General features: G+C 57.3%; 2 protein-coding genes across 17 annotated transcripts; one reads left to right on the plus strand and one right to left on the minus strand.

Moving 5' to 3' along the window:
* Positions 1–841: 841 nt before the first annotated feature.
* Positions 842–20,884, plus strand: LPIN3 (lipin 3). Of its 16 annotated transcripts, none has more exons than XM_015149003.3 (20): positions 842–1,062; positions 5,830–6,029; positions 7,910–8,005; positions 8,996–9,264; positions 9,466–9,549; positions 10,219–10,339; positions 10,507–10,849; positions 12,104–12,203; positions 12,344–12,504; positions 12,892–12,985; positions 13,077–13,146; positions 14,932–15,024; positions 15,106–15,149; positions 16,185–16,323; positions 17,328–17,476; positions 17,654–17,740; positions 18,184–18,336; positions 18,539–18,653; positions 18,740–18,843; positions 19,022–20,884. In XM_015149003.3, exons 2-20 carry the CDS (start codon positions 5,838–5,840, stop codon positions 19,164–19,166), a joined length of 2,559 nt encoding a protein of 852 aa, XP_015004489.3. In that variant the 5' UTR covers positions 842–1,062; positions 5,830–5,837; the 3' UTR covers positions 19,167–20,884. The 16 variants fall into 16 exon arrangements, 14 of the variants coding, with proteins under 14 accessions (XP_015004489.3, XP_028684250.2, XP_077807940.1 ...); XR_003720128.2 differs by having other exon boundaries at positions 845–1,062; positions 18,184–18,259; XR_013399957.1 differs by having other exon boundaries at positions 852–1,062; positions 9,469–9,549; positions 18,184–18,259.
* Positions 20,254–26,867, minus strand: EMILIN3 (elastin microfibril interfacer 3). The gene is given in 4 exon segments (NM_001193776.3): positions 20,254–23,361; positions 23,637–23,860; positions 25,053–25,175; positions 26,483–26,867. Coding segments are annotated over 4 exon segments (2,301 nt in total). The 5' UTR covers positions 26,650–26,867; the 3' UTR covers positions 20,254–21,574.
* Between the last annotated feature and the right edge of the window lie 39 nt (positions 26,868–26,906).

Genomic DNA, 26,906 nt, shown 5'->3' on the forward strand with positions numbered 1-26,906 from the left:
GCTTCTTTGCAGGGGCCATAGGGTGTTGGAAAGGTCTTTGGTCCAGGAAAGCCGCGAACCACAGATTCAAGAGGAAAAAGCCGTTCCCAGCCCGGGCGTCGCCCAAGGCACGAGAATGAATGGACCTTCCGCGTGCCTCGGCGGCCCTGGGCTCACCTTGTCCCCTCCCGCGGTGCCTGCAGACAGGGAGGGAGCGCGACTGGGCGAGAAGGCTGATCATCGCCTGCCCTCTGCTGGCCAGTGGCGGTATTGATCCCGCTGCCGCTCGACCGGAACGTCCCAGAGATGGAATGAAGAAGCGGGCATTTATGGAGCGCCTGGTGTTTGTCAGGCAATGTACTGATAAGCGCTGGGGTGTAAGGATGTACATGACCTGCTCTGAGAGTTCAAATTTAAATGAAGAGACAGACATTAATCAAGTAGTCATTCAAGCAAATATGAAATTATAACTATGAGCTATGCGAACAGATAACGCGAGGGGCCTGTCCAGTCTGGGAGATACGGGAGGGTTCAGGAAAAGCTGCCCCCAGGAGGGGACGTTTGAGCGCCAGGAGCCGCGCAAAGTCATTTCATGTCATCTCGAAAATCCTGCAAGGCGGCTTTCCCCCCTTGACAAAACAGGAAATGGGATCAAATTGGGGGAGGAATTCACCCAAGATCACACAGCAAGCTGGAAGCAAATCTGGGAGGAGCTAGGTCCGCCCCGTCCCGAAATCCACACTTTTCTGGAGGTGGGGCAGGGGGCGGCACAAGGACTTGGGGCGGGGACTGGTGGGCGGGGCCTGATGTCTGGCCCCGCCCCCGCCTCAGAGGCCAAAGGGCGCCCTGGGCGTGGATCGGAGCGGGGGGGCGGGGTCTTTTCAGGGAGTGGAGCCTGGGCAGATTGGAGCCTGTGGAGGCCGCACTAGGATCGTGGAAGGAGTGGAGCCGTGATCTCACCCTGTCTTAGAGGACCCGGAAGCTCCAAGTGACTGAGGGCCGAAGACACTCACCTGTGGAGCCTGTGCACGCAGGTAGAGGGGCGGCTCTTGAGTCCAGGAGCTCCAGTGGGCAGCTCCTCAGGTAGGGCCCACCTCGGGCCGGGGAAGGGATGACCCTCTCCCCTCCCACGCTGCCCATCTGTCCTGCCATCCGACATTCCTTCCTTCCTGTCCGCGGGCCTGGGTCCACCTCTAGCTATAAGATGGGGACGCAGGAGTGGAGGGGCCGGTCTCATTTCGTCCCTCTCTCCCTGGCCCAGCGGCTGCAGGCTCCCTGGACACCCAAAACGTAGAGAGTCTGGAGAGGAGACGCCGAAACCTCCCAGGGGAGGCTGGCCCAGCTTTACCCCAGCCTGACTGTGTGACCTTGAGGAGGACAGCCACTTTCTCTGGTACCCAGTGTCCTCAGTTGCAAAACAGTGTCCGGCCCTTGCCTTGCTTTCCCTGAGACTGGGCAGGTCAGATGCTGTAGCTACTGGGAGCTGGGGTGGTGCTTTCTCTCTCCTGGGGTACTAGGAGTGCTTACTCTCCAGCTTGGTCTGGTCCTCGGTGGAGAGCCACACCCGTCATCCACCCAAATCTGGGAGCCCCGAGGGCTGAGAGCTCAGTCCTAGGGCAGCTTGCTCTGGCTTCCCTGTGCTGGAGTTGTAGTCTAGCCTGGAAGGCCTGTGAACATCCCCAAGGTGGGGTGTGAGGCCTGCCTGGAGTGCACATGCTCATTTGGCAAATAGTGGCGCCACCATTGTGCACAGCCTTGAATGCCAAGTTAAGAAGTCCAAACTCCGCTGGGTGCGGTGGCTCACACCTGTAATCCCAGCACTTTGGAGGCTGAGGCGGGTGGATCACGAGGTCAGGAGATCGAGACCATCCTGGCTAACACGGTGAAACCCCGTCTCCGCTAAAAATACAAAAAATTAGCCGGGCGTCGTGGCACGGGCCTGTAGTCCCAGCTACTCGGGAGGCTGAGGCAGGAGAATGGCATGAACCCAGGAGGTGGAGCTTGCAGTGAGCTGAAATTGCGCCACCGCACTCCAGCCTGGGCGACAGGATGAGACTCCATCTCGAAAAAATAAATAAATAAAAGAAGTCCAAACTCTCAACTGCTGGCGGGGACAGTTCATCAGAGTATGACCTGCAGTGCCCACAGGACCAGCTTGCATGAGTGGGGCTGTCGTGCTGCTGCTGCTGATAGGTGTCACATACAGGCTTTTCTTGCATTCCAGGGCTTTACACAAAGTCTCTCATTAGTTATTCACACGCATCTGATGTTATTCCCATTTTGGAGACTGAGACTGAGGGTCAGAGAGATGAAGTCACTTGCCCACGGTCACAGCCAGCAAATGGCAGAGTGGGGATCAGCACCCAGAGAATCTGCTGCATTTTCTCCTAATGTCCTGTGGCAACCCATGATCTGGGCATCTGGTAGTAAAGCCTTGACCTAGGACAGCTGGAGAAAGGAGGGGCTGGGTGAGCAGGAAACTGGGGGAGAAGATTTAGAGGGCTAGGGAGGGAGGGAGGGGTAGTGACTAGTCCTAAGGGGTATTTGGCTTCCTGGGAAGGTGTGGGGAGTGAAGTGGCTAATTTTAGACTTGTTAGTTTGTGGGTGGAGGGTGATAGAGGGGAACCAAGCAGAGCTCTCCTCTGTCTGGGAAAAGACCAAGGAAGCAGAGCTGGGTCCTGGGAAAAGGGGGTGCCTAAGGGATGGGTGAAGATAGAGGCTGGGCTCACAGGAGGCCCCCAGAATGCTAAGTAGGCAGATGTGGGGGGTGTGGGGGGACTTACAGGAGGCCCCCCAAATGCTGAGCAGGCAGATGTGGGGGACATCCAAATTGGTGAAGTGGGGGGAACAGAGGAGTGAATTCTGGACTCCGATGACATTAGGGCTGAGATGTGTCTAAAAAACGGAGGCCTTGGTTCACAGAAGGGGAAACTGAGGCCAGCCAGTTACTTGCCTGAGAATACTCCAGGGCTGGATCCGAGTAGGACCCTGGTTGCCATCTCTGCTATTCAGCCCTTTCTACTAGATCAGTGGTTCTCAGCTGGGGGCAATTTTGTCCCCCAGGCTTTAAAAATGTCTGGAGACAATTTGGCTGTCACAACCTGGAATTGTGGGGGATGAAGCGCTACTGGCATCTAATGGGCAGAGGCCAGGGATGCTGCTAAATATCCTACAATGCACCCACCCACCCCCGAGCAAAGAATTATCTGGCGCCAAAGGGCAAAGCGCCGAAGCTGACAAATTGCACTAGGGCTTAATAGGGCAGAGAGCTCAGGCTGGGGCCTCCAGCTGGATGGACCTTTGCCCCAACCCCAGCTCTGCCCCTCCCCATGCTTGCTCCTTAATTCCTGGAAGCCTCTGGAGCCCTCTCTGCTTTTCCTGGGCACAGTAGTTTAGAGGTCTACCCACCAAGTGTTTGTCACCACTGTCTCCCCAGACCTATATTCGGAGTTTGGCATTAGGTAGGGAGAAACCAAAGTGGAAATGTCCTATCTAGCACATGGCAGGTGCCTTGCAGATAAACTTGATTTGAATGACATGTTAGGGGTCCAAGGAGTTTCATTTCATCCCATTTTCTCTTTGGCAATTCTAATTGTGTCTTACGTTTGTGACGCTCTGACATAGACTGAAAGAATCCACTGCTTCATCCGATGTCCCAGGTTGGGCAGGATGTGGCATTATCTGAGAAATGCTGTGGGGGTGGATGTCTTGTTGTTCAGGCTCTTCCAAGAGTAAGCTGTGGACTGGGAACACAAAAGCAGTTCCTTTCAAACACACGAAAGGCCACAGGAATCACCTGGGGATCCTGTTAAAATGCAGATGCTAGGCCAGGTGCAATGGCTCACGCCTGTAGTCCCAGCACTTTGGGAAGCCAAGGTGGGAGGATCACTTGAGTCCAGGAGTTTGAGACCAACATGGGCAACATAGCGAGACCCTGTCTGTACAAAAGAAATTTTAAAATTAGCCAAGTGTGGTGGTACATGCCTGTAGTCCTAGCTACTCAGGAGGCTGAGGCAGGAGGATCACTTGAGCCTGGGAGGTTGAGGCCGCAGTGAGTCATTTTGGTGCCACTGCACACCAGCCTGGGTGACAGAGTGAGACCCTGTTTAAAAAAAAAAAAAGAAAGAAAGAAAAAAATATGCAGATGCTGAATCAGTAGGGCTGAGTTGGGCATAAGTTTCTGTTTCTAACAAACTCCCAGGTGATGCTGATGCTGATTTTCGTTGCTGGTGCATGGATCACATTTTGAGTGCAGAGCGTTGCAGGGCTGTGCAGAAGTGGCCATGGGCCATGCAGCCAACTGTCGGGTGGTTTGGAAGCATGGAGTGGAAGGAGACCATGCTCTAGAGTCAGGAGAGCCGGATATGAGTCATTACGCCCTCTCTCCCCTCCCTATACCCCTTCTATGGCCTTTCGGCTTCATAGAGCTTGAATAGTTTCCTCATCTATAAAGTCACTTAACCTTGGGTAAGTCACTTAGCTTCTTTGCTAAGTGGTCTTGCATGGCAGGCTGTCCTCCAGGGGTTCTGACCCAGGGTCTGAGAGAAGAAAGTGCCCTGTGGAGGTGGGACAGTCTGGGTCTTGGCAGACAGAGGGGCAGCAGGCCACTGGCCTGGCCAGGAGGGCAGGGGTGATCACCTGAAGCTGCTGGGGCAGGCACTGTGCCAGCTTGGAGGAGGCTGTCATCATAGCCCTGGTTTTTCTCTGAGGCCGCCTCAGCCTCCTGCTTTGGGCTTACCCAGCCCTGCCTGGTGTGGGAAAGCTGGAGAGACCGGTCTGGCTGGGGGAAGGAGCAGCTTCAGTGGGCTGGGGCCAGCCCAAAGCCTGATTGTGGATCTGAGCGCCTAGCCAGCTGAGCCCTGGTCTGAGGAGCTGGGGTTTGGGCTGAAGTTGGGGTCTGAGAACGATAGCCTGGACACCATTGGAGTCAGGCTGTGCATCGACAGGCTTCCCACCAGGGAAACTGGAAAGGAATTTGTAGTTTGGGGCCTTAAGTCCCCAGCTATAGGGGATACTCTACCTTGAGCATCTGACCCCAGGGATGGGGCTGAACAGAGCCTTGAGTACCTGGGGTGCTCCCACCCCTGGTCCCCCATAAGTCAGCTACAATTGCCCAGCAAGACACCTTCCAACTCACAGGACCAGGAGACAGCAAGACAACTGAGCCCATTTCTCAGATGGAAAAGTGGAGGCTCCTTCCTTCCCGCTTCCTGGGAAAAGAAGAGCACTCATTAGCACAGTCACCCATTATCCAGCAGGGCCCTGGGCCTGCTATCTAATGAGGCTGCCCCCCTCTTCCCACCCCTTCCTGTTTTCACATTTGGACCATCCCAGTGGAACCACACAAACCTGGGTTCAGATCTCAGGTTCCCTCCTTCATAGTTACGAGGCTCTGGGAAGCTCACTCCACCTCTCTGAGCCTCTGCTGGCTCATCTGTAAACAGGAATAATGACACCCGTTCAGCCAGCCCCACAGGGTTGTTGTGAAGATGAAATGAGCCATACCCACGGAACACTGTGGTCATTATCGTTAGTCATGGCATTTAGAAGCACGAGGCAACCGGGTATTGTCTTACCTTGTGCCCTATTTTACAGATGTGGAGATCGGCACTTAGAGAAGGGAGTTGGCTGCCCAAGGGTCCTTTAGCAGGGCAGTAGGCAAGCTGGGGTTAGACCCACGTCTACGGGTGCACCTCCCATCGCACGGCTGCTGCCATCTGTGCTGCCATCTGTGTCACTCCAAGGCGTGACACAAATGTAAACTTCGGGGTCTGGGTGGTCAGGCTGCAGGAGCTTCTTGTGGAGGATCTGGAGCAGACCTTTGTGCAAGCCACTGCCCTTCTTTGCCAGCACCAGCCATGAACTACGTCGGGCAGCTGGCAGAGACGGTGTTTGGGACGGTGAAGGAGCTGTACCGGGGCCTGAACCCAGCCACGCTGAGCGGCAGCATTGACGTGCTGGTGGTGAAGCAGGTGGACGGCTCGTTCCGGTGCTCACCCTTCCACGTGCGTTTTGGCAAGCTGGGCGTCCTGCGGTCACGGGAGAAGGTGGTGAGTGCTCAGGCTGGCTGAGGTGGCCACTGCAGGGTGGGCTTTTTTTTTTTTTTTTTTTTTTTTTTTTTTTTTTTTTGAGACGGAGTCTCGCTTTGTGGTCCAGGCTGGAGTGCAGTGGCCGGATCTCAGCTCACTGCAAGCTCCGCCTCCCGGGTTTACGCCATTCTCCTGCCTCAGCCTCCCGAGTAGCTGGGACTACAGGCACCCGCCACCTCGCCCGGCTAGTTTTTTGTATTTTTTAGTAGAGACGGGGTTTCACCGTGTTAGCCAGGATGGTCTCGATCTCCTGACCTTGTGATCCGCCCGTCTCGGCCTCCCAAAGTGCTGGGATTACAGGCTTGAGCCACCGCGCCCGGCCAGGGTGGGCTTTTTAAGCCGGGGCAGTCACTACAGTCCCAGGACAGGACCTAGGGCCTCCCTTAGGTGGGGATCTGTCCTCTGGACAGGCTTCCCTTGGTTTGTACTTTCTTTGAAGGTTTTTGGGTTGATTTGGGGGTTTTGATCTGGGAGGGTTCACAGTTAGTTTCTCATGGAAACAGACGAGTAGGTCTCATCCCGGTGCTGGGGCCATCAGACCTGGCTCAGCTTACTAAGACCTTACCTGTGTGTTCTTGGTAAGTCACTTCATGTCTCTGAGCCCAGTTACTTCACCTGCACAAATGCATATGATTTTATCCGCCTAATGATGCTGGTGGGACAAGTCAATAGCAACTGATAATACTGTCCCAGGACCAGCTATGCGGCTCAAAGGTTAGTTTCTCTCTCTTCATAAATCCACTTCAGGCTGGGCATGGTGGTTCACACCTGTAATCCCAGCACTTTGGAAGGCCAAAGCAGGTGGATCACCTGAGGTCAGGAGTTTGAGACCAGCCTGGTCCACATGGTGAAACCCAGTCTCTACTAAAAATACAAAAATTAGCCGGGTGTGGTGGTGGGCTCCTGTAATCCCAGCCACTCGGGAGGCCGAGGCAGGAGAATTGCTTGAATCCGGGAGGCAGAGATTGCGGTGAACCAAGATTATACCATTGCACTCTAGCCTGGGCAATAAGAGCGAAACTCTGTCTCAAAAAATACAATAAATAAATAAAATAAAAATAAATAAATAAATCCATTCCACCTTCACTGGGCTCAGGCAACCACAGCAGAGATTTTTGTTAGTAGCAAAGTCTAGGGTGTGAATCAAGATTCACACTGAGGCAACTGTGACGTTTCCAGGATCCTAATAGAAAAGTGTAGCCTACAGGAAACAGAATATCTAAGAAGCTAGCAGCTTGGGTTGTACACTCAGCCTTTGTGGGTTTATAGGCTTGCTTGCTGTGAGTCTGCCTCCTGGCGAATTACTTAAACCCTCAAAGCCTCAGTTTCCTTATCTATAAAGTGGAGGTAATGATAGGAGCTACTGCAAGGGGTTGCAAAGATTAAATGAGATAATCTATAGAAGACACTCCACAAAGGGCCAGTACGATGAAATTCCCACCATTGTTCACGCAGCCGATAACCTGGGGGCTGGGGACACAGCGATCACAAGAGAGATCACGTCCCTATTCCTGTGGATGTGAGAGAGGGAAGAACTTGGAAACCAGGCAATACACAAGGAGACCGAGACAGTGACAAGTGCAATGAAGCTCAGACAGTGGGGCAGTATGAGTGAGGGAGAGATGGGTAGGGAGCTCAGCGAAGGCCTCTCTGAGGAAGGGGAGATGCAGCAGAGCTCCCCATCATCAGGAGCAGCCAGGCACTTGAGGTCCAGCGGGAGGGAGCCCCAGCAAGTACGGTGTTTGGGGTGGCAAAGAGCCACCGGAGGACCAGCCGGGAGACCTGTGGTTGGAAGCATGGGTGTGAGGGCCCATGTGCCTGCCACCGCTCTCCATTTGCAGGTAGACATTGAGATCAATGGGGAGCCCGTGGACTTGCACATGAAGCTCGGCGACAGTGGGGAGGCCTTCTTCGTTCAGGAGCTGGAGAGCGATGAGGTGAGTGCTGCCCTCCTGACAGCACCTGTCCCTCCCAACAGCACCTGCCCCTCCCACCCCTTTCCTGTGCCTCCTCTGGGTGGAGCCTTGGGATTTGTCACCATCCTCGCCCATCCCTGGGAGCACCCCACCAGCGGAGGTCTGAGGCAGGGGTGTCAGTTGGGGCTGGCCTCTGGCACACATGATACGCTGTGGGGGCCCGGAGGAAGGGGCCAGGGTACCAGCTAACTCTACTTACTGGGAAGTTGGGGAAGGTTTCTCAGAAGACTGGACCCCTGAGCTGGGCCCCTGGGGATGAAAAGGAGGCCTTCCCCGGGCAGCTTGGAGAAGAGGCGGGAGCTGAAGAAGGGGGCTGGAAAGTATAACATCTGGCTTGTCTCAGGTCTGGTGCCAGCTCTGTGCAGCTGGAACCTAGAATTGTGTAAGTGGTGGGTGTTCACACAGGGGAGGCAGGGCCCAGCAGAAGCCAACAGAGGAGTTGAAACTGAACTTGAAAAACTTTGAGTCCCTACTGTGTGCCAGACACTGTGCAATAGACTCAGATGACGGGTGACCCCTGCCTTCAAAGAAAGTTACAGACTGGTCTGGGGAGCTAGACACGTAAACAATGGATGATGAACTGTTTGGTCATTGCAGTGAGGGATGTTGGAACTGGGAGAGGGATAGCCAAGGCTCCTTCCTGGAGGAGGGGACATCTGGCTGAATCTTAAAGCAGAAGTAGATGCCTGCTGTCGTAGACTTGGGTAAAAGAGAAGATCAGAGGCTGATGCCAAGATCTCTGCCTGGCCTGCCATGGTGGCAGGTGGCTCTGTTGGGGAGCTCTGAGGCCAGTAGTGGCTATGGGGCCAGGCTGGTGCCTCCACACCTGTTTTCCTGACCCTAAATGAGCTCACTCCAGGACTGGGACCCAGGCAAGGCTCAAGATGACTGTGTGGTGAGGGCAGTCCCACTAGGGTCAGCCCCCAGCTCAGTTCTTGATCTGTTCCACAGGAACACGTGCCTCCCGGCCTGTGCACCTCACCCATCCCTTGGGGGGGTCTGTCTGGCTTCCCCTCAGACTCCCAGGTGGGCAATGCCAGTGAGCCTGAGGGCCTCGTCATGGCAGGCACGGCCTCCATTGGGCGGAGGAAGAGGCGTCGCAGGAGGAAGCCCAAGCAGAGGGAGGATGCAGTGGCAACTGATTCTAGTTCGGAGGAACTGGAGGCAGGCGCTGAGAGTGAGCTGTCCCTGCCGGAAAAGCCGAGGCCAGAGCCCCCAGGGTGTGTAAGGACCAAGGGACTTGAACCCCAGTTTGGGGGTTCAAGTGCTGTTTCCTCTGCTCATGCTGTGTGACTTTGGGCAAGGGCCTTGACCTCTCTGAGCAGTAGCTGCTTCACCTTACCAAGCCCCTGATGTCCAGGCTCTCATGCCTGCCTGGGGCATCCTGCCCGATCAGTGACCATTTCCTTGTGGCCCCTCAGCAGTGTCCAGTCGGAAGAGAAGTCTTCACCGCAGCCCAAAGACATCTACCCCTACTCGGATGGCGAGTGGTCCCCCCAGGCCAGGTGAGAGTCCAAGTGGGCTGCACACCGGGACTCCAGATCACGGTCTGAGGTTTCCATTTGCATTTTTCCTGATGACTAATGACACAGAACCCATTTAATATGTTTACCGGCCATTCATATTTTTCCTTTGTAAAGAGTTCAAGTCTTTTATTGATTTTTTAAATTGCAGTAAAATATACATAACATAAATTTACCATTTTAACTATTTCAAAGTATATACAATTCAGTGGCATTAAGTACATTCATAGTGTTGAATGATCATCACGACTACCTAGTTCCAGAACATTCCATCCCCCAAATAGAAACCCTATGCCCATTAGGCAATCCAGTTACAACTTTGCCATCTTTTTTTTCCTTCTTTCCCTCCCTCCCTCCCTCCCTCCCTCCCTCCCTCCCTCCTTCCTTCCTTCCTTCCTTCCTTCCTTCCTTCCTCCCTCCCTCCCTCCCTCCCTCCCTCCCATCCTTCTTCTTACTGGATTGTCTTCTTATTGTTGATTAGCATAAGTTATTCATATATTTATATACTCTTTGGATCTTTACATATTCCTTATACATTCTGGATTCAACACAGGCATAAATATAGTTTGCACATATTTTTTTCCCTGGCTAGGGTGGGCAGCAGCGGGGATGGGTAGGCAGGCTCAGGGCCTCTGGATATGTCTCCTGCAGCCTCTCAGCAGGTGAGCTAACATCCCCTAAGAGCGACTCGGAGCTGGAGGTGCGGACCCCGGAGCCCAGTCCCCTGAGAGCCGAGTCCCACATGCAGTGGGCCTGGGGGAGGCTGCCTAAGGTGAGTCCCTCTGTATCAACCCCAGGCCCTGCCTTTCAGGGGCTCCGTGGCCCCCTTGGATCAGGGTTGGAGGGACTGAAACTCGGGCCACTGCCCCCAAAGCTTTGTGAGGCATGGGAGGCAGGCCTTGCCCTGGCCCACATCTTCCTCCATTTGTTCCACTGAAGGTGGCCAGAGCTGAGCGGCCCGAGTCCTCAATGGTCCTTGAAGGCAGAGCTGAGGCAACCTCTCCTCCTCGGGGAGGACCCAGCACTCCCTCTACCTCTGTGGCTGGCAGCGTGGACCCTTCGGGACCCCTAATCCAGCAAACAGAGGCTGGTGCCGACCTTCATCCTGACACAGAGGATCCCACTCTAGTGGGTCCCCCTCTCCACACCCCAGAGACAGAGGAAACCAACACTCAGAGCTCTGGGGACATGGGCCTCCCTCCTGCCTCCAAGTCATGGAGCTGGGCCACTCTGGAGGGTCCAGTTCCCACTGGGCAGCCAGAGAGGGTCTCCAGGGGGAAAGGTGAGTAATGCTGGGACTCTCCCACTGCCTCCCTGGCCTCGCCCTGTCCCCTGGGTGGGTGCTGGTACATTTTGAGCAACTGCTTTGTGCCAGGTGCTGTTCTTGGCACCAGCCTCATGAGGCTCACAGTGCAGTGTGGGAGACAGATGCTCTGTGTGTGGAAGGGCGTGCCATGGGCATAGTCATTGGTTGGAATGGGAGCTGTTTAAACCAGGTGGTCAGAGAAGGCCCCTCCGAGAAGGTGATGTCGGAGCTGAGACATGGATAATGAAGATTCAGCCAAGCGAGGAGCAGGGGAAGGAAATTCTAAGCAGAGGAAACAGTATGTGCCCGGGCTGTAGGGCTGGAGAGAAGTTTCATGTCCAGAAACTGAAGGCAGCTGGCATGCCTTGAGCAAGAAGTAGAAGACCGTGGGGATAGGAAGTCGGGGAGATGAGCAGACTCAGATGGCTCCAGCTCACAAGCTCAGGTTTATCTCAGAGTGCTAGGAAAGCACGAGACCTGTGCTGTCCAAATCAGTAGCCATTGGCTATATGTGGCCATTTAAAATCAAATTAGGGCTAGCGTGGTGGCTCATGCCTGTAATCCCAGCACTTTGGGAGGCCGAGGTGTGAAGACTGCTTGAGGAGTTCAAGATAAAGCCTGGGCAATGTAGTGAGAAAAAAAATTTTTTTTTTTTTAAACTAGCCAGGCATGGTGTCATGTGCCTGTAGTCCCAGCTACTGAGGAGGCTGAGGCAAGAGGGTCACCTGAGCCCAGGAGTTTGAGGCTGCAGTGAGCTATGATCACACCACTGCACTCCAGTCTCGGCTCACTGCAAACTCTACCTCCCGGGTTCAAGCAATTCTCCTTCCTCAGCCCCCTGAGTAGCTGGGACTACAGGCATATATCACCACGCACAGCTAATTTTTATTATTTTTAGTAGAGACGGGTTTCACCATGTTGGCCAGGATGGCCTCGATCCCCTGACCTCGTGATCCACCTGCCTCAGCTTCCCAAAGTGCTGGGATTACAGGCGTGAGCCATCACGCCCGGCCTAGAATTCCATTTCTCTGTCACACTGTGATCACATTTTAAGTGTGCTCAATAACCACATGTGACTAGCAGCTAATATATCAGACATGGGACATTTGTATCACTGCAGAAGGTTCTGCTGGGTGGCACTGCCTTAGAGAATTCAAAGTCAGAGGGCACTTACTGCCCACACTGCTGAGCACATGTCAGCTCCACAGACATCCTCTCTTCAACCCTCAGGCTCCCCAAAGAGAAGCCAGCACCTGGGCCCCAGTGACATCTACCTGGACGACTTGCCCTCCCTGGACTCTGAGAATGCAGCGCTTTACTTCCCCCAGAGGTGCCTGGGTTCTGGATGCCAGGGTGTCATGGGTCTGGGCACCTGGGGCCAAGGGTCCAGGCTTTCAAGGGCTATCAAAGGCATGGGAGGAGAGAGGACCCATCTCGTATTCTTGTCATTGTTGGCCCCTTTGCCCGCAGTGACTCTGGGCTGGGGGCCAGAAGATGGAGTGAACCCAGCAGTCAGAAGTCCCTGAGGGACCCCAACCCTGAACATGAACCTGAACCCACTCTGGACACAGTAGATACAATAGCACTGTCCCTCTGTGGTGGACTGGCTGACAGCCGGGACATCTCCCTAGGTATGTTCGACTATGGCCCAAGCACTTTCGAGGACTGGTGCTGAGCCCAGAGGATGGCAAGGGCAGGGAAGACCGCGAGGGTGGGGCAGTAGAGGTGGGAGGCTGGGCTTCCCTGCAGCTCTCTGCCCTGTGCAGCCCACACTCCACCAGCAGGGGCTGGACCTTCCCAAGTCCCCATGAAGTAAATGCTTGACACTAAGTTGTGAGTTATCCTGTGAATCCTGGGGTGGGAACAGGTGTAAAACCCACAGGCAGGGAGGAGCACTGCCAGGTTACAGAGCCAACCGACAGGATGTGAACAGCAGAGTGGGGAGCACCAGGGGGCTGGGGCAGCGGGTCACGTGGGATGTGCCAGCCTCACCCGTCACTCTCTGCCTCCGTGCCCAGAGAAATTCAGCCAGCACAGCGTCTCCTACCAGGACCTCACCAAAAACCCCGGACTTTTGGATGACCCAAACCTAGTGGTGAAAATCAATGGGAAGTAAGTCCCAGAGCTGGGGCTGCTGGTGGCCGGAGAGTCATTTCCCTCTCTACAACCCTGCAGCTGCTGATGCCCTATTCTGTCTCTCCAGGCATTATAACTGGGCTGTGGCTGCCCCCATGATCCTCTCCCTGCAAGCCTTCCAGAAGAACTTGCCCAAGGTAATGGTTAGAGCACCATTGCCCCTGCTGGGGAAGGTAGCCATAGCCTCGGGGCAGGGAGACCCTTGGCAAGGAAGTGAAGGGTAAGCAGAGATGGGCCTGGGGGCCAGGGGCTGGCTGGCTGCAAGACGCACTCTGGGAGAGGCAACACAGGTCCCTGAAGCCTTGCCCCACCCTTCCTTGATTTTCTGGCCATGGCTGAATCCTGTTGTATTTAAAGTGGACTTCAGAGGAGCTCAGGACAAACCAGAGGGGAAGAAAAACCCAACAGATGCTTAAACAAGGACATGTCTTTAGCAGGAGGCCTTTGCATCTGAAATATGGGGAAGCCCTTGGATCTGAAATATGGGGTTTGGGAAATGGAAGTTGCTCCCTTCACCTTGCCTGAAGACTATTCCTCCAGGCTGGGCTGAAGGGTGCTTACTTTCTTTACCTGCACACATTTCTTGAGTACCTACTATGTCCCAGGCCTAGGCTGGGGACAGTCATGAATAAATGAAACAAAATTATCCCTGCTCTTGAAGGAGGACTAGGTTAACCAAAGACTCACCCAGATGAATATAATTCAGTCCTGAGTGCTGGGAAGGACAGGCGTGCAGTGCTAGGAGAGCCTACGGCAAGGTGGTTTGATAAGCAAGTGCCTGCTGGGTAAGAGATTGAAGGATGGATGGGCCTTGAGCTGGACAGGGGTGGGGAACAGCATGTATGATGCCCAGAGTGGGGAAGGAATGATGGTATGCCCAGCCTCTTTACTCTTCCCAGAACCTCTTCCCTGGTCTTCCCAGCCACCTTCCCCTACTCATGGAGGATGGTGCCCTCCTGGGCAGTGCCAGCCTTTGCCAACCTGGACCTGCCCCTCTGGGAGCGATCCAAGGCACCACCCTGACCTGGCGCGGCCTATTGTTCTTGGCTTACCCAAAGAGCATCACTAACGGATGTTGACAGCTGTCACTGCCATTGGGTGACAGCTTCGTCCTCTGGCTGGTACGGGGTCTGAGCTAGGACCCAGAGTCTGTGGGAAGGAAGAGGGTCCCTTCCCTGCTTGGATCTCCTCACCTTACCCAGACAGACCCACTGTTTGAGGCCCCTGAGAGACCCCTGCCCTGCCAGCCTGTTTCCAGTTCAAGGGGGCCCCCTGGCTGTTCCCAGCCCAAACCCACATCCTCCTGACTTGGGTCTGTAGAATGCTGGTGTGTTCCCCAGATGGGCCTTGCCTGGGCTCTCCCTGGGGTTATGTATAATAGCATAGATCTCATCAGCATTTTTTCACAAGGTCAACTTGCCCCAACCAGACAGCGATGGTAACATACAGAAAACGGGGCTGTTCGTGGGATAGGATCACCGACCTTAGGAGATTGCCTGGGGCAGTCTTGGAGGTTGAGGGGAGTACTGGCTAAAGATTGTTCTCCCTGCTACCACTTGGTCTCAACATAGGGAGTACCAGATCTTGAGAAACTCTGAAAGCATTGCCTTTAACTACTCTAGTAGAGGAATGGATCCACAAGATTTGGAGGCCAGGCTGAGGCTGAGCCCAGAGCTAGGGATCGGGGCTGGGGGCAGCAATAGCCCTCCGTCTTTTGAACATAACTCACCTGAGTCATTGCTTGGAATCCCAGGATGGAGGTGAGCATGCTTCCTTGGCCTCCAGATGTTGATAGCACCTTGCTCTAGGGTCGACCCAGACTCTGGGCTCATGGGAGAAGGGTCCCAAGAACAACATAAGGTAGGAGGTTTGTGTGGAGGTAGGAGGTAGGAAACACTGCCATGGTTTTCATCTGCCCACAGAGCACCATGGACAAGCTGGAGAAGGAGAAGATGCCCCGGAAGGGTGGGCGATGGTGGTTTTCCTGGCGACGCAGGGACTTCCTGGCCGAGGAGGTGGGTGGTCATGGTCGAGGGGCAGGGCCAGGGCTGGCACAGGCAGGAGGTGGGATTCACTAATGGATGTTCTTTCCACAGCGCAGTGCCCAGAGGGAGAAGACTGCAGCCAAGGAGCAGCAGGGGTGAGTGAGACCCCCTATCCGGGGCTCTGCAGTGGGAGCCTGGGAAAGATGGCCCTGGGTCGGGGGGTGGCAGGAAGGAGCCAGTACCCTGTCTCCAGCCGTGGGTTCTTTATTTGTCATTCCCCAAGCACCAAGCACTTTTTTTTTTTGGTTGGTTGGTTGGTTGGTTTTTGAGACAGAGTCTGGCTCTGTCACCCAGGCTGGAGTGCAGTGGTGCAATCCTGGCTCACTGCAACCTCCACCTCCCAGGTTCAAGCGATTCTCGGCTTCAGCCTCCTGAGTAGCTAGACTACAGGTGTGAGCCACCACGCCTGGCTAATTTTTTGTATTTTTAGTGAGACGGGGTTTCACCCTGTTGGTCAGGCTGGTCTCGAACTCCTGACCTCAGGTGATCCGCCCACCTTGGTCTCCCAAAGTGCTGGGATAACAGGCGTGAGCCACCGCAAGCACTTCTATACCTTTTCTTTTTCCTGAGAAATGGCCCCATTTTACAGATGGGAAAAATGAGGCCTGGAGATACATTTCCTGGCCACAACCAGGAAATGGCGGAGCTGGCACAGGTCCTCAGGCTTCTGCCCCAGACAAGGGGATCCCTATTAAGGAGGGGCAGGGCCTCTCCCAGCCCAAAGAAGCCAGCTGACTTTGTTTCCTTTTTCCACATCTGAAGTGACCCAGCTGCCTAAGGCTGGGTGGAGAGTAGCTAAGGATGGCCTGACTGAAACCAAAGCAGGTGAGGTTGGGGATAAGCCCGGAGATACACGTTAGGTATTCAGGTAAATATCTCCAAGGCAGGCACTGAGAGCTGGCAGCCCTGGGTCTCGGCCCCCTCTGCTGTTGCTTGGCTGGGTGGAGACTGCCAGCCTACACCCCTGTGTCTGCCACCACTGCAAATGGGTTGTACCTAGAGAGAGGGATCACTGATAGCCTGGACAGGCCCTGGCATGGCGGGGACAGGCCCAGGCTCCTCTTGGCATCTCCTGGGAGTGAAGGCCCTTTGGCTGGAGGAGATGGCCTGAGAGCCAGTGCGGTCCACAGGGAGAAGACAGATGTCCTGAGCAGTGATGACGACGCCCCAGACAGCCCTGTGATCCTCGAGATCCCCTCCTTGCCACCCTCCACTCCACCCTCCACTCCCACCTACAAGAAGTCCCTCCGCCTTTCCTCCGATCAGATTGTAAGTGTGGGTTGTCTGTGTGGAGGTTGGGGAGGGGCTGAGCTAATTCTGTCTGAGAGTCCCTCAGGACCCGGCTGAGAAATGGCTCCAGGGAGCCACACGTTCACCAAAGGCCAGAATCTATCCCCTTGGGAGCCTCCCTGATAGCCTCCACTCGAATACCTCCAAGGGCAGGCGCTCACTTCTTCACATGCCAGCCCATTTGTCTGTCAGACACTGGGAAAGCTCTCTCTTAGGTCCTCCTGAGATATCAACCTGTGGTGAGCCAGCAGGCTCTGGGTCAGCCCTTGGAAGCAACACTGAAAAGAATCAAATGCTGATGACAGTCCCTCAGATTCTGGCAACTCTTGGCCCCAAGTCATATCTTCTCTAAGCTCAGTAACTGGTGGCTCCTGGAATAAGAATATATTTTCTTCATGGGTGTGGCTCCATGGTCAGAGAGGTGTCCAGGAGGAGCTTACCAGCCAGTACAAAGCAGCTGCCATCTGTCTGGTACCCTGGAGCTCACACTCAACTCAGGGCTTTGGTGGGGAACGGCCCTGATCCTTCTCTATGGACCAAGTACAGGGTTACACCTCTTCTTAGGGCAATGTTGACTCAGGTATCCTGGCCCCAGGGAGGGGCTTCCTATGGAGATCCCCACAGGACCCCCATCTATGGAGGGGGGTGTCTCCCTGCCAACAGCAGCCCCAGCCTTGGGCCTGGGAATCCTGGGCAGGGAGTCATGGATGTGGCTTTGTCTGTGAGTTACATTTCAAAGGGGAGTGAATGGACGCTAGGGCTCCTGTGGCCCGCACTGGACAGAGCCCTGATCAGCATGGCCACCCTCTGCCCACATGGATGTGTGTCTGTGTGTGGCTATCTCTGAAGAATTCAAGAAGGGTCTCTGAGCTGGGAGGAAGAGGAGAATGAGAGGCCCAAGGGGATTGGAGACTATGGCAGAAGGGGAGAGGTAGGCAGTGCCTGGCTGTCGTTGATCACAACACACCCCCCTTTGGCCTCAGCGGCGCCTGAACCTGCAAGAAGGTGCCAATGATGTGGTGTTCAGTGTGACCACTCAGTACCAGGGCACCTGCCGCTGCAAGGCCACCATCTACCTGTGGAAATGGGACGACAAGGTGGTCATCTCTGACATCGACGGCACCATCACCAAGTGAGGCTCAGCTGGCTGTGGGAAGGGGAGGGAGAGAAGGGGTTATGGACTCGCCTCCCTCTGTGCTGGGTGTGGTGGGGACAGTGAGAGGAGCCCTCCCTTCCTGGTGGGGCATCCTGGGGCTGGAGCTGGGCCACATGGAGCTGCCTTGGAGTGACCCTTCTTCTCTGGCTGTAGGTCGGACGCTCTGGGTCATATCCTGCCCCAGCTGGGGAAAGACTGGACACACCAGGGCATCACCAGTCTCTATCACAAAATCCACCTGTGAGTGCCTGGGCTGGGGCTGGGGCTGGGGCTGAGACAAGGCCCCTAGCTCTAGAGAGGGAGTGACAGGACAGGACATCTTGGGGACCAGCAGGGACCACAAGGGAGGCCACCAGGGCAGGTGCCTCGGGTGCTGAGACCTCTCTATTGGCCCGCAGTTCTGTGAAAGGCTCATCCCCTGGGGCTGTGTTCTAGGATCAGGGCCACCTACTGGCCTGAGGCCGGAGGGGAGGCCCTCTCCATCCTGGTCCACCCAGGCCTCAGGACTCTGCACCATCCAGCTGAGTCCACTGCTGAGGCCTGGCCGTTCTCCCCAAGTCCTCTCCCTGCATAGGTTGGAACATCAGAGCCCCACAGTTGGGCTGGGCAGGCTGAAGCCAAGGAAACAGATGGGGGCTGGCTGGTCTCTGATGGCTCTATGCCACCCTGTTCCCCACTCTCAGAAATGGGTACAAGTTCCTGTACTGCTCGGCGCGGGCCATTGGCATGGCGGACCTCACCAAGGGGTACCTGCAGTGGGTGAGCGAGGGGGGCTGTAGCCTCCCCACGGGCCCCATCCTTCTGTCTCCCAGCAGCCTCTTCTCTGCCCTCCACAGGTAACCACCCCCACACGTACAAGCCCATGGTCCCCGGGTGGGGAGAGGCAGGCCCACTGCCAGGCCAGCCTTAGCAGGCTGGCATTAAGCTCTCAGGTGGCAAGGAGGGTGGGGTCAGACCCCCCATCCCCTGAGCCTGCCATCCCCTCTGGCTTCTTCCCTACTTTGGCTCCCTTCCCTGCCGTGGTTCTGGCCACCCCAGAGAGGTGATTGAGAAGAAACCAGAGGTGTTCAAGGTCGCCTGCCTGAGTGACATCCAGCAGCTGTTTCTGCCCCATGGACAGCCCTTCTATGCTGCCTTTGGGAACAGGCCCAATGTGAGTGTGTCCCCTCCCCTCTGCCAAGCCATCTCTCCCCAGCTGCCTGCAGGCCTCCGTTCCATGGGCCCCTCTGTCTCCCACAGGATGTCTTTGCCTACCGGCAGGTGGGCCTACCTGAGTCACGCATCTTCACAGTCAACCCCCAGGGAGAGCTCATCCAGGAGCTCATGAAGAACCACAAGTCCACGTGAGGCCAAACCCTGCCACGTGTTCCCCATGCCCTGCCACGTCCCCCTGCCCCGGCTTCTTCCCGGGCCCCAATTTCACCTCTCACCAGGGATTCTGTCCCTTACTCTGGGCTCCCATGGCCGAGGCCGTGGTTTGGTGGCAGCTCAGGCTCAGTGCTGGCCCCCTTCTGCCTGTAGGTATGAGCGGCTTGGTGAGGTGGTCGAGCTCCTCTTCCCACCTGTGGCCCGTGGCCCCAGCACAGACCTGGCCAACCCCGAATACAGTAACTTCTGCTACTGGCGGGAGCCACTGCCCACTGTGGACCTTGCTACCCTGGACTGAACCTGCCCTGGCTTCTCCTCCCTGGCCCAGCCCAGAACTGACTAGGTGTACCGGGCTATAGGAGGGTGGGAGCTGGAGTGCCACGGGGCAAACCCACTGAAGGGGAAGAAGGGGGCTGCAGGTTCATTGGCGCTAGAGAGACTCCCCCATCTTCCCCGTCCTGTTTTTGCCAGCTAAGCTGCAGATGCTCCAGGCGTCAGTGTGGCACTGGCCTGGGGCAATTAGTTTGTCATCTGGGCCCTTGCAGGGTTCTGTTTTTTTTGTTTTTGTTTTTTTTTTTTCTGAGACAGGGTCTTGCTCTGTTGCCCAGGCTGGAGTGCAGTGGCATGATCTTGGCTCACTGCAACTTCCGCCTCCCAGGTTCAAGCCATTCACCTGCCTCAGCCTCCCAAGTAGCTGGGAATACAGGCATGTACCACCACGCCTGGCTAATTTTTGTGATTTTAGCAGAGATGGGTTTTTACCATGTTGGCCAGGCTGGTCTCGAACTCCTGACCTCAAGTGATCTGCCCACCTCGGCCTCCCAAAGTGCTGGGATTACAGGCATGAGCTACCACGCCTGGCCTCCTTGCAGGGTTCTCTATGCCCTTGATATCTCTCTCCCTGTCAATCTGGGACCTTGCTGTAACTCTTGATAGGACAGGGAGAAGAGGGAGGCCCCTCTGAGGCTCGAGGCATCAGTGAAGGGTTGGTGGCAGCAGTGGGAGTGTGGTGCAGCCTCTGGAAGGACGAGTACCCTTATCTGGGAGCCAGGACTGTACCCTCTGAAGCCAGACATCACTGCCAACACATCCCCCTTGCTGGTGCCCTGGCATCTCAGCACACGATACACACCTACACCTGCAGGCTGAAAGAGTGTGGCTCCGGCTTGGCCTGCTCCCCGTCCGGCTGCTGCCACTGCCTCTCTCCAGACCTCCCTTAAAGACAGTCCCAAACTCAGCCGGGGCAGGTGGGCGTTGGCTTGACAGTCCTCCCCCAGTCTCTGCTGGCCAGCTTGGTGCTCACAGCTGCTCGGTAAGCTCTTGCCTAAGGAGCTGTAGGAAGCAGGGATGATGCCCCAGCAACCTCTCCTCCCACTGTCTTTGGTGAAGAAAGTAGCTTTAGACTGGCTAAAAGCTTTAATCCAGAGCTGCCCTACTCCGATAGTACCAGAGTGGAGGGCAGAATACCAAATGTCCAGGAACAAAAGGCAGGGCTGTGGGGACCTGAAGAGCAGCACAGCGGGGCCCGTGCTGCTGTGGGGGAAACTGAGGCTGGGAGCCTCAGCAGAGATGGGTGTCAGAGTCTCTGGAAACTGCATAGGCCTGAGGAACATGCATTTTCAAGTTGTCCATTGATGGTTTCGTACCTGAATTTCTCACTTTTTGTGAACATCCTGGGAGGGTGGTGGTTTTGCAGGGGTGTTAAAAGCAAGGCCTGGAGCTCCTTTCCTCCAGCTGGGGGCTCCTTCTCAGGGCCTGGCCTCATTCAGGCCACTTTCTAGAGAAATGCCCTGACCTCGCAGGAAGGATTTCCCCACCCCCGAGTGGAAAGAAGAGGACAGTGCGGGCACCAGAGAGCCCTGGAAACATTTTAGGGGAAGGAAAGGAAAAGGATAAATTTGGGGTGGGGGGTCTCTAAACAGATTGCCTGCATTTCGTTCTTTCCTGGGGTTCTACAGCTGCCTAAGCCCTCACCTTGGGGGAGGATCAAAGGGAATAAAGAGAACTCTTGTCTGAGTCTTTGTGCTTCTCTTCTGTCCTGAAGGACATGTGAGGAGCCAGAAACATCTGGCAGCCTCTGGTCCTTAGTTCAGATACAGCATCCATGAAGCTGCCAGGTGTGAGGACAGTTCCAGTGGGCATCACCTTCCTGCACAAACCTAGTCCTGATGGCTGCAGGGAGAAGCTGAGGGGACAAGGAACAGAAGCCACCAAAGGCTGTGGACTATTGCTTGTGGGCACAGGGCAATGTGGACAGGCCACTGGCTGTGGGCCTGTAGGTCTTTGCACAGTTGCTGACACTGGTGCTGACTGCCTGCAGGGTCCTCTCAACGCCTTACATATGAGCATTGATCAAGGCCAGTTGGCCACAGCAGCTGCCCCTGCCAGCCACGCTCAGGCCCTGCAGCTGGCTGCCCAGATATGGATTTGCAGACAGTGGAATCTCTCAAGTCCACCCTGGCCTTCAAGCACGACATCCTTGCCTTGACCGCTGTCCGGAACTGTCCAGTTTGTGCGGCACTGTGCGTGGGTTTTGGTGGCTGGGATAGCCATATGGAGCTAGACCAAGACCATTCCCTCGGTGGCCTCTTTAGTGCCATCTGGGCTAGCCAGGGAAGGCTGGAAGGCGCTGCTGGATAAGGCTGGGCTCTGGGGTGATGTTCCCCGAGTTGGTGGGATCTAGGGGTTGGATCCTGGCCAGCCTGTCTAGTTGGCTTTCCCTGGCCGTGCCTGCTCAGCCAGCTGGGCCTGGCAGTCCAGTAGGTCGTCGCGGAGGCGGGCAATGTCCTGTGTGTGCTGGGCCAGCGTATGATTCAGTTGGTCCACATGGCTCCACAGGCCCTCTCTGGACCTCAGTGGCTCAGTGGACAAGCTGTCCAGGCCCGCAGCCAGCAGGCCCAGCCTCCTGCACGCACCCTCCACTTGTGCCACCCGCTGGTCAAAGTGTCCCACTGTGTGCTGAAGTTTCTGGGCTGTGTCCTGGCAGCGGCTCAGCCCACTGGCCACCTTGGCCACACCAGCCTTGAGTTGCTCCAGCTCCCCCCGCAGGTTCAGGACCTGCCTGTGGCCAGCCTGAAGCCTGGAGCCTTGGCTGCTGACCTGCTCCTGGATGGCGTGGACTTCGGCTTCCACCTTGCGTTCCCGCTCATCCAGGGACGTGTTGGCAGCCAAGAAGGCATCAGAGTACTGGCTGACAGAGTCACTGAGGCCTGTGAGCGACTTGCTCACTGAGTTCAGATTGACCTTGAGCAGAGTGATCTCGCCTTGGAGTGAGCTGCCCGTCCCTTCTGCCAGCTGTCCCTGGACCTCGGCCACAGTGCCATTGAGCTGCTGGAGCAATGCTGCGTGGCTGGCCACCTGGCGTAGGAGGGCCTCGCTCCGGCTCTGCCAGGCCTTCACCTCTGCCACGAGGTTGTCCAGGATGGCTGAGGTGGTGCTCGGGGTGCACGAAGTCTCCAGTGAAACCAACCGTTGCTCCAGCACGGCCAGCTCTGTCTGCACGAGGGGTCGAGCTGACCTGCCTGGAGGGGCGCTGTCACGGCCTAGCTCCCCAGCCAATGTCACTAGGCGCTCCTCGAGGCTCTGCACGCGCTCTTCCAGCATAGTCCCAGAGCCACCTGCTCCCCACCCCCCGATCTCCAACCTCAGACAGCATCCCCTTGCTCCACCCTCTGTCCCATTGAGCATCTCCAGACCCTCAAGCAGCCCGTCCACACCTCCCTCGAGCATGGCAGCAGACAGCCTCGTAAGCTCATCCCTGGCTGGGGCACCGGGGCCCCTTTGGGTCTCGGTGACTGCCTGCAGGGTCCTCTCAAGGCCATCCATACGGGCATTGATCAAGGCTAGTTGGCCACAGCAGCTGCCCCTGCCAGCCACATTCAGGCCCTGCAGCTGGCTGCCCAGCTGTGACAGCTCCTGGCGCAGGGCTAGCTCCCGGCCATCGAGGCTCTGGTGCAGCCTCCGGCTGGCGGCCTGACCCTCCTCACATTGCCGCCGCACCTCCTGCACTCGCAGGTCGCACTCACTCTGGACGCCTTGCAGCTTCTGCTCGAAGCCATCCAGCAGGCTCCCCCAGAGTCGGTGCAGCCGTCGGTCCACATACTCCTCCAGCAGGGCCAGGGAGGTGAGGGGGGATGGTGGGGCTTCCCGCAGCCGCTGCAGGTGGGCCTCATGGCCGAGTGCCAGCCCATGCACTTTGTCTAGAAGCTGCACCTTGGTCCGAAGAGTGTTGCTCACCTCTGTCACCTTGCTTAGGATCTCGTCCAAGGGAGGTGTTAGCGGCCCTCTGGCTCTGTCTCCTGGGTCCACAAGCCCCTCAGGGATGACCCCAAAGCCCACAGGGGCAGCAGGAGCCCGGGGGCCACCAGTCATCCTATTGGGGTCCTCGTGGCTGGCCACCAGGCCACTGAGGGTACCATATGTTTGGGCCAGGCGCTGGACATCACCCTCCAGGCGTTCCAGCCGCTCACCAAACAGCCCTGGGCCTTTCCTTCCTGGGAAAGAGGAGAAGAGAGCCCCAGGGGGCATCACTGGCCTCACGCTCTCAGCTTGTCACACTGCCAGGCCACCCAAGAGACTTTCTGTTCTAAGCCTACCTTCTCACTCAGCATAACTCCCTCAGCTTTATGGTGGGGTGAGGTGGGGCTTGGAGGTTCCTCCTCCCCATCCATGCCGGAGCTCAGCTAGCCTGGGATCAGTCCCCTCCCTGCCCCTGCCACTGAGCCCAAGAAACCCAGTCACCTTGGAGGGTCTCCTTGGGCAGACTCACCGTGAGGACTGGGGACTGCTCTGCTGTAGGAAGGGGGCCTGGGACCTGGGCCCAGCTGCCCCGAAGGAATCTGAGGCTCAGGCTCCAGCTGGGGTGGGGCAGCCCCATGGTCCGTGAGGTGCTCAGGGCAGCGTTCCCCAGTGAAGCCAGGACAGCAACGCCAGGCGAGTTCTGTCACTGTCTTGTAGCCAACTTTGTATTTGGGTCTGAGTACTGTGCGGTACCTGGGCCAGGGAGAGCAAGACAGCAGGATCCTGCACCTGAGGGCTGTGCTCCTCCCCCTAGCTGGCACTCAGGGCCACCCTCAGACACTTGCATAAGGCTGTGTGTCTCCCCACCCCCATGCCACCCCCAGGGTTTTACTTTTTCTGTGCTTAAGGTGACAGGGGTGGGGTAAGGGCAGGACTTCCTGGAGCTCACAGTCATGTTAGGGAAGGATGCAGGTAGAAGTCCCACCCATCCTGGTAGCTTGGAGAGAAGCAGGAATTTCGCCCCATCACTTCCCAAGACCACTTGGACCCCTTCTAGCTCATGCTGCCATGAGAAAGTCCACTCAGGCTGCAGTGGCACCTGGGAGAACTCAGACACAGCCCCAGCCCTCCCTGTGGGCAGGGAGGGGCACTGCCCTGGAACTGGTGCTGGCAGTCCCCTCACTGCCCTGGGGCCACTCTTGGCTCCCACCTGCTCCCCTTAGTTCTTTCCACTCCTCTGTAACTTGCTCCGGGACCTTGGCTCTGGTCAGAGAGGCTGGTGGATGGGCACCTCTGATTGTGAGCAGGGAAGGGAAGGTCTGGGTGCAGGCAGGCTCACGAGGGTCCATGCCCTCACCTGTTCAGCCACATACCTGTTTACCCACTGACACACCGGATAACAGGTTTGTTTCCACACACACATGTGAACCTCTCCAAGTACAGACCTGTGCATCCCACGTGCATGCAGTCCCACAGGTCCTCACGTGCAGCCCTGCTGCTCCGGCTTCCTCTCCCTGCCCCATGGCCTGCCTCCTTGTGGTCACCACGGTCCTCCCTGGGCCTGCTAGGCCCCCCTGTGGCATCACCCATTGCCTAAGGGTGGGTGCTCCCTCCTCTCCCCTCACCTTCTGCTTCTGTTACTTCCTCCTAGCCTTGTGCTGCCTCTGCCCCCAGAACCCTCCCCTTGTCCCTCTGTGGTTCCTGGGCTCCAGCCCAAGCCTGCCACTGTCTGTGCAGGTGATACTCTGCTGCAAGCCCAAATCCCTGGGATCCTCCCTGGCACCCTCTTTTCTGGGGCCGCCTTCTACTCTGGCCTGTATGGGGGCTCAGGTGGGCTCTCTGGAGTCCAAGAAGCCCTTCTGGAATTAGCAGCTGCTCTCGGCTGAAGGCAGGACTGGCGCTTGTGCCAGGGGATTCCAAGGGTGTAGGTGAGGAGTGCACTTACGTGACTGTCCCCGGGCACTTGGGCCCCCATCCACACTGCCGGTATTCAGCCTTTACGTAGCTCTCCGCTCCCTCCTGTAGGATGCAGGTCACATTCCTGTGCACCACATAGGCACAGAGGGCCCTACAGGAGAAAATGGTACCCCTGGAATATCTGGCTGAGCGAGGCCCACGGAGGCTCCTACCCTCCCACCTCCGTCTGTGGGCCTCAGCAGGGCTCCAGACCCCATGTCTCTTCTGTCAGTTCTCTGTGTCCCTGGAAGCCAACGCCCTTGGTCTGGGGTCCAGCCCCACTGCTGTTCTCTGATTCCAGCCTCCCTGATGGGTGGCCCCTGGGCTAAGCACTATTTGGAACCAGGAGTCTGATGTGGCTGCCCCTCCCTGCATGGGGAGGAAGCCAGCCCGGATTCTCCCTCAAGTGCCCTGCCACACCCCCATCCTTCGCTGATTCCAAACTCCTTATCTTGGCATTCAAGGCTCCTGAGTCCCCACTCGGTGACTCCTTTGAGAGCACCATGTCTTGTCCTTCCTCCCCTGCCTGGCTTCCAGAGAAATCCACCTCTCCTTGTAGTTTTGCAGCCCTTGCCTTTGGTCCTGTTCCCTCACTCTCAGAGCAGTTATTGTACCTCCTCCTCTAGGAGGTTCGCTCTGATGTACCCAGGCCCACTGAGTGTCTGTACTCTTCCTCCTACAACAGCGCTCAAATTCAGCTAGAATTCAAGTTCAGCCAGCACCCCAGGCAGAGCCTCCAGCCCACTTAACTGAGGCCAGTTTGCAAGCCACTGCCCACGAAACACCAGAAGCTGAGGCGGGGGCAGCAGGCTCTTTGATGAGCCACAAGGGCTGAGGAGGTGGCTGCCTGGCATAAGCCGACCACTGTGGACGGCTATGCCACAGCACGGGCCCGGAGCCAGGAGCCCGCACTGGCTCTGCAGCCAGGCCACGCTGGGGCTCCCATGCGGTTGCTGGGGCCAGGCTGACTGCGAGGGGGGAGCGGCCGCCCCGATGCGCAGCTCCATCTCCTACCTGGCGGGGCAGGGGAGAAAGGGGAGGCCCGGGGCGGGGGAGCCCCGCGTGCTTAGAGCGCGGACCGCCCTTCCTCCTCTCGCTCCACCTGGTCCGCTCGCCCGGAGTCTGCACACAGCGCAGCTGGAAAATGTTACTTCGCTGGAAAGGTTTCCGCGGGCACTGCCAGGATCCCAAGCCGCCGCGCCAGGCCCCCTCGGTTCCTTTTTCCGCGCCAGCCCCGCAACCTCCCGGAGCGTGGGGCGCCCGCCTGAGCAGGGGCTCTGCCCCAGGCGCCGCCGCCTCCATGCAGCGGCCTCGGGGGGCCGGTGGCCTCGACGCCCCCCGCGGGTGCGGGCAGGTGGGAGCGGCGGCGCGCGCGGGCCCATTCCTCCCTCTTCCCGCCCGCCGCCCGCCCGCGCTTACTTGTGCGGCCCCGGGCGCAGCCGCGGGCGCCATCCCGTCGTGTAGAGACTGTAGCGGGAGGCACCGGGTGGCGCGGGCCGCGCCAGGAGCGGGGTGCCCTTGGCCTGCGCCCCCGAGAGCAGCGCCGCGACGGCGCACAGCCAGACGGGCAGGCGGCGGCGGCCCATCGCGGTCCCAGCGCCTCTGCCCGGCCCCGCGCGGTGCCCCCCGCCGGGTGTCCGCCCGCAGCGCCGCGCCGCCCTCGCCGCTGGTCGGCCCGGGTCCCGCCCCGAGGGTCCCGTGGTCCCCTTCGAACCCCGAGCTCGCTGGCCCGGCCGCCTGGCGCTTCGCAGTGGCTGCGTCCCGCGGAGTGGCCGGCGCTGCTCGCGGCTGGGGCCGCGGAGGGGAGGCGGGAGGCGGGCTCTTTGCGGATTAGCATAAACTT

The sequence above is a fragment of the Macaca mulatta genome, chromosome 10 (assembly GCF_049350105.2).
Source record: "Macaca mulatta isolate MMU2019108-1 chromosome 10, T2T-MMU8v2.0, whole genome shotgun sequence".
Taxonomy (NCBI): domain Eukaryota; kingdom Metazoa; phylum Chordata; class Mammalia; order Primates; family Cercopithecidae; genus Macaca; species Macaca mulatta.

Bases quoted from the DNA above. Each gene is read 5' to 3' on its own strand.
- LPIN3 (XM_015149003.3), top strand. From the start codon at position 5,838: ATGAACTACGTCGGGCAGCTGGCAGAGACGGTGTTTGGGACGGTGAAG. The intron at 8,006-8,995 runs GTGAGTGCTGCC...TCTGTTCCACAG, and splicing joins AGGAGCTGGAGAGCGATGAG to GAACACGTGCCTCCCGGCCT. The intron at 9,550-10,218 runs GTGAGAGTCCAA...TGTCTCCTGCAG, and splicing joins GAGTGGTCCCCCCAGGCCAG to CCTCTCAGCAGGTGAGCTAA.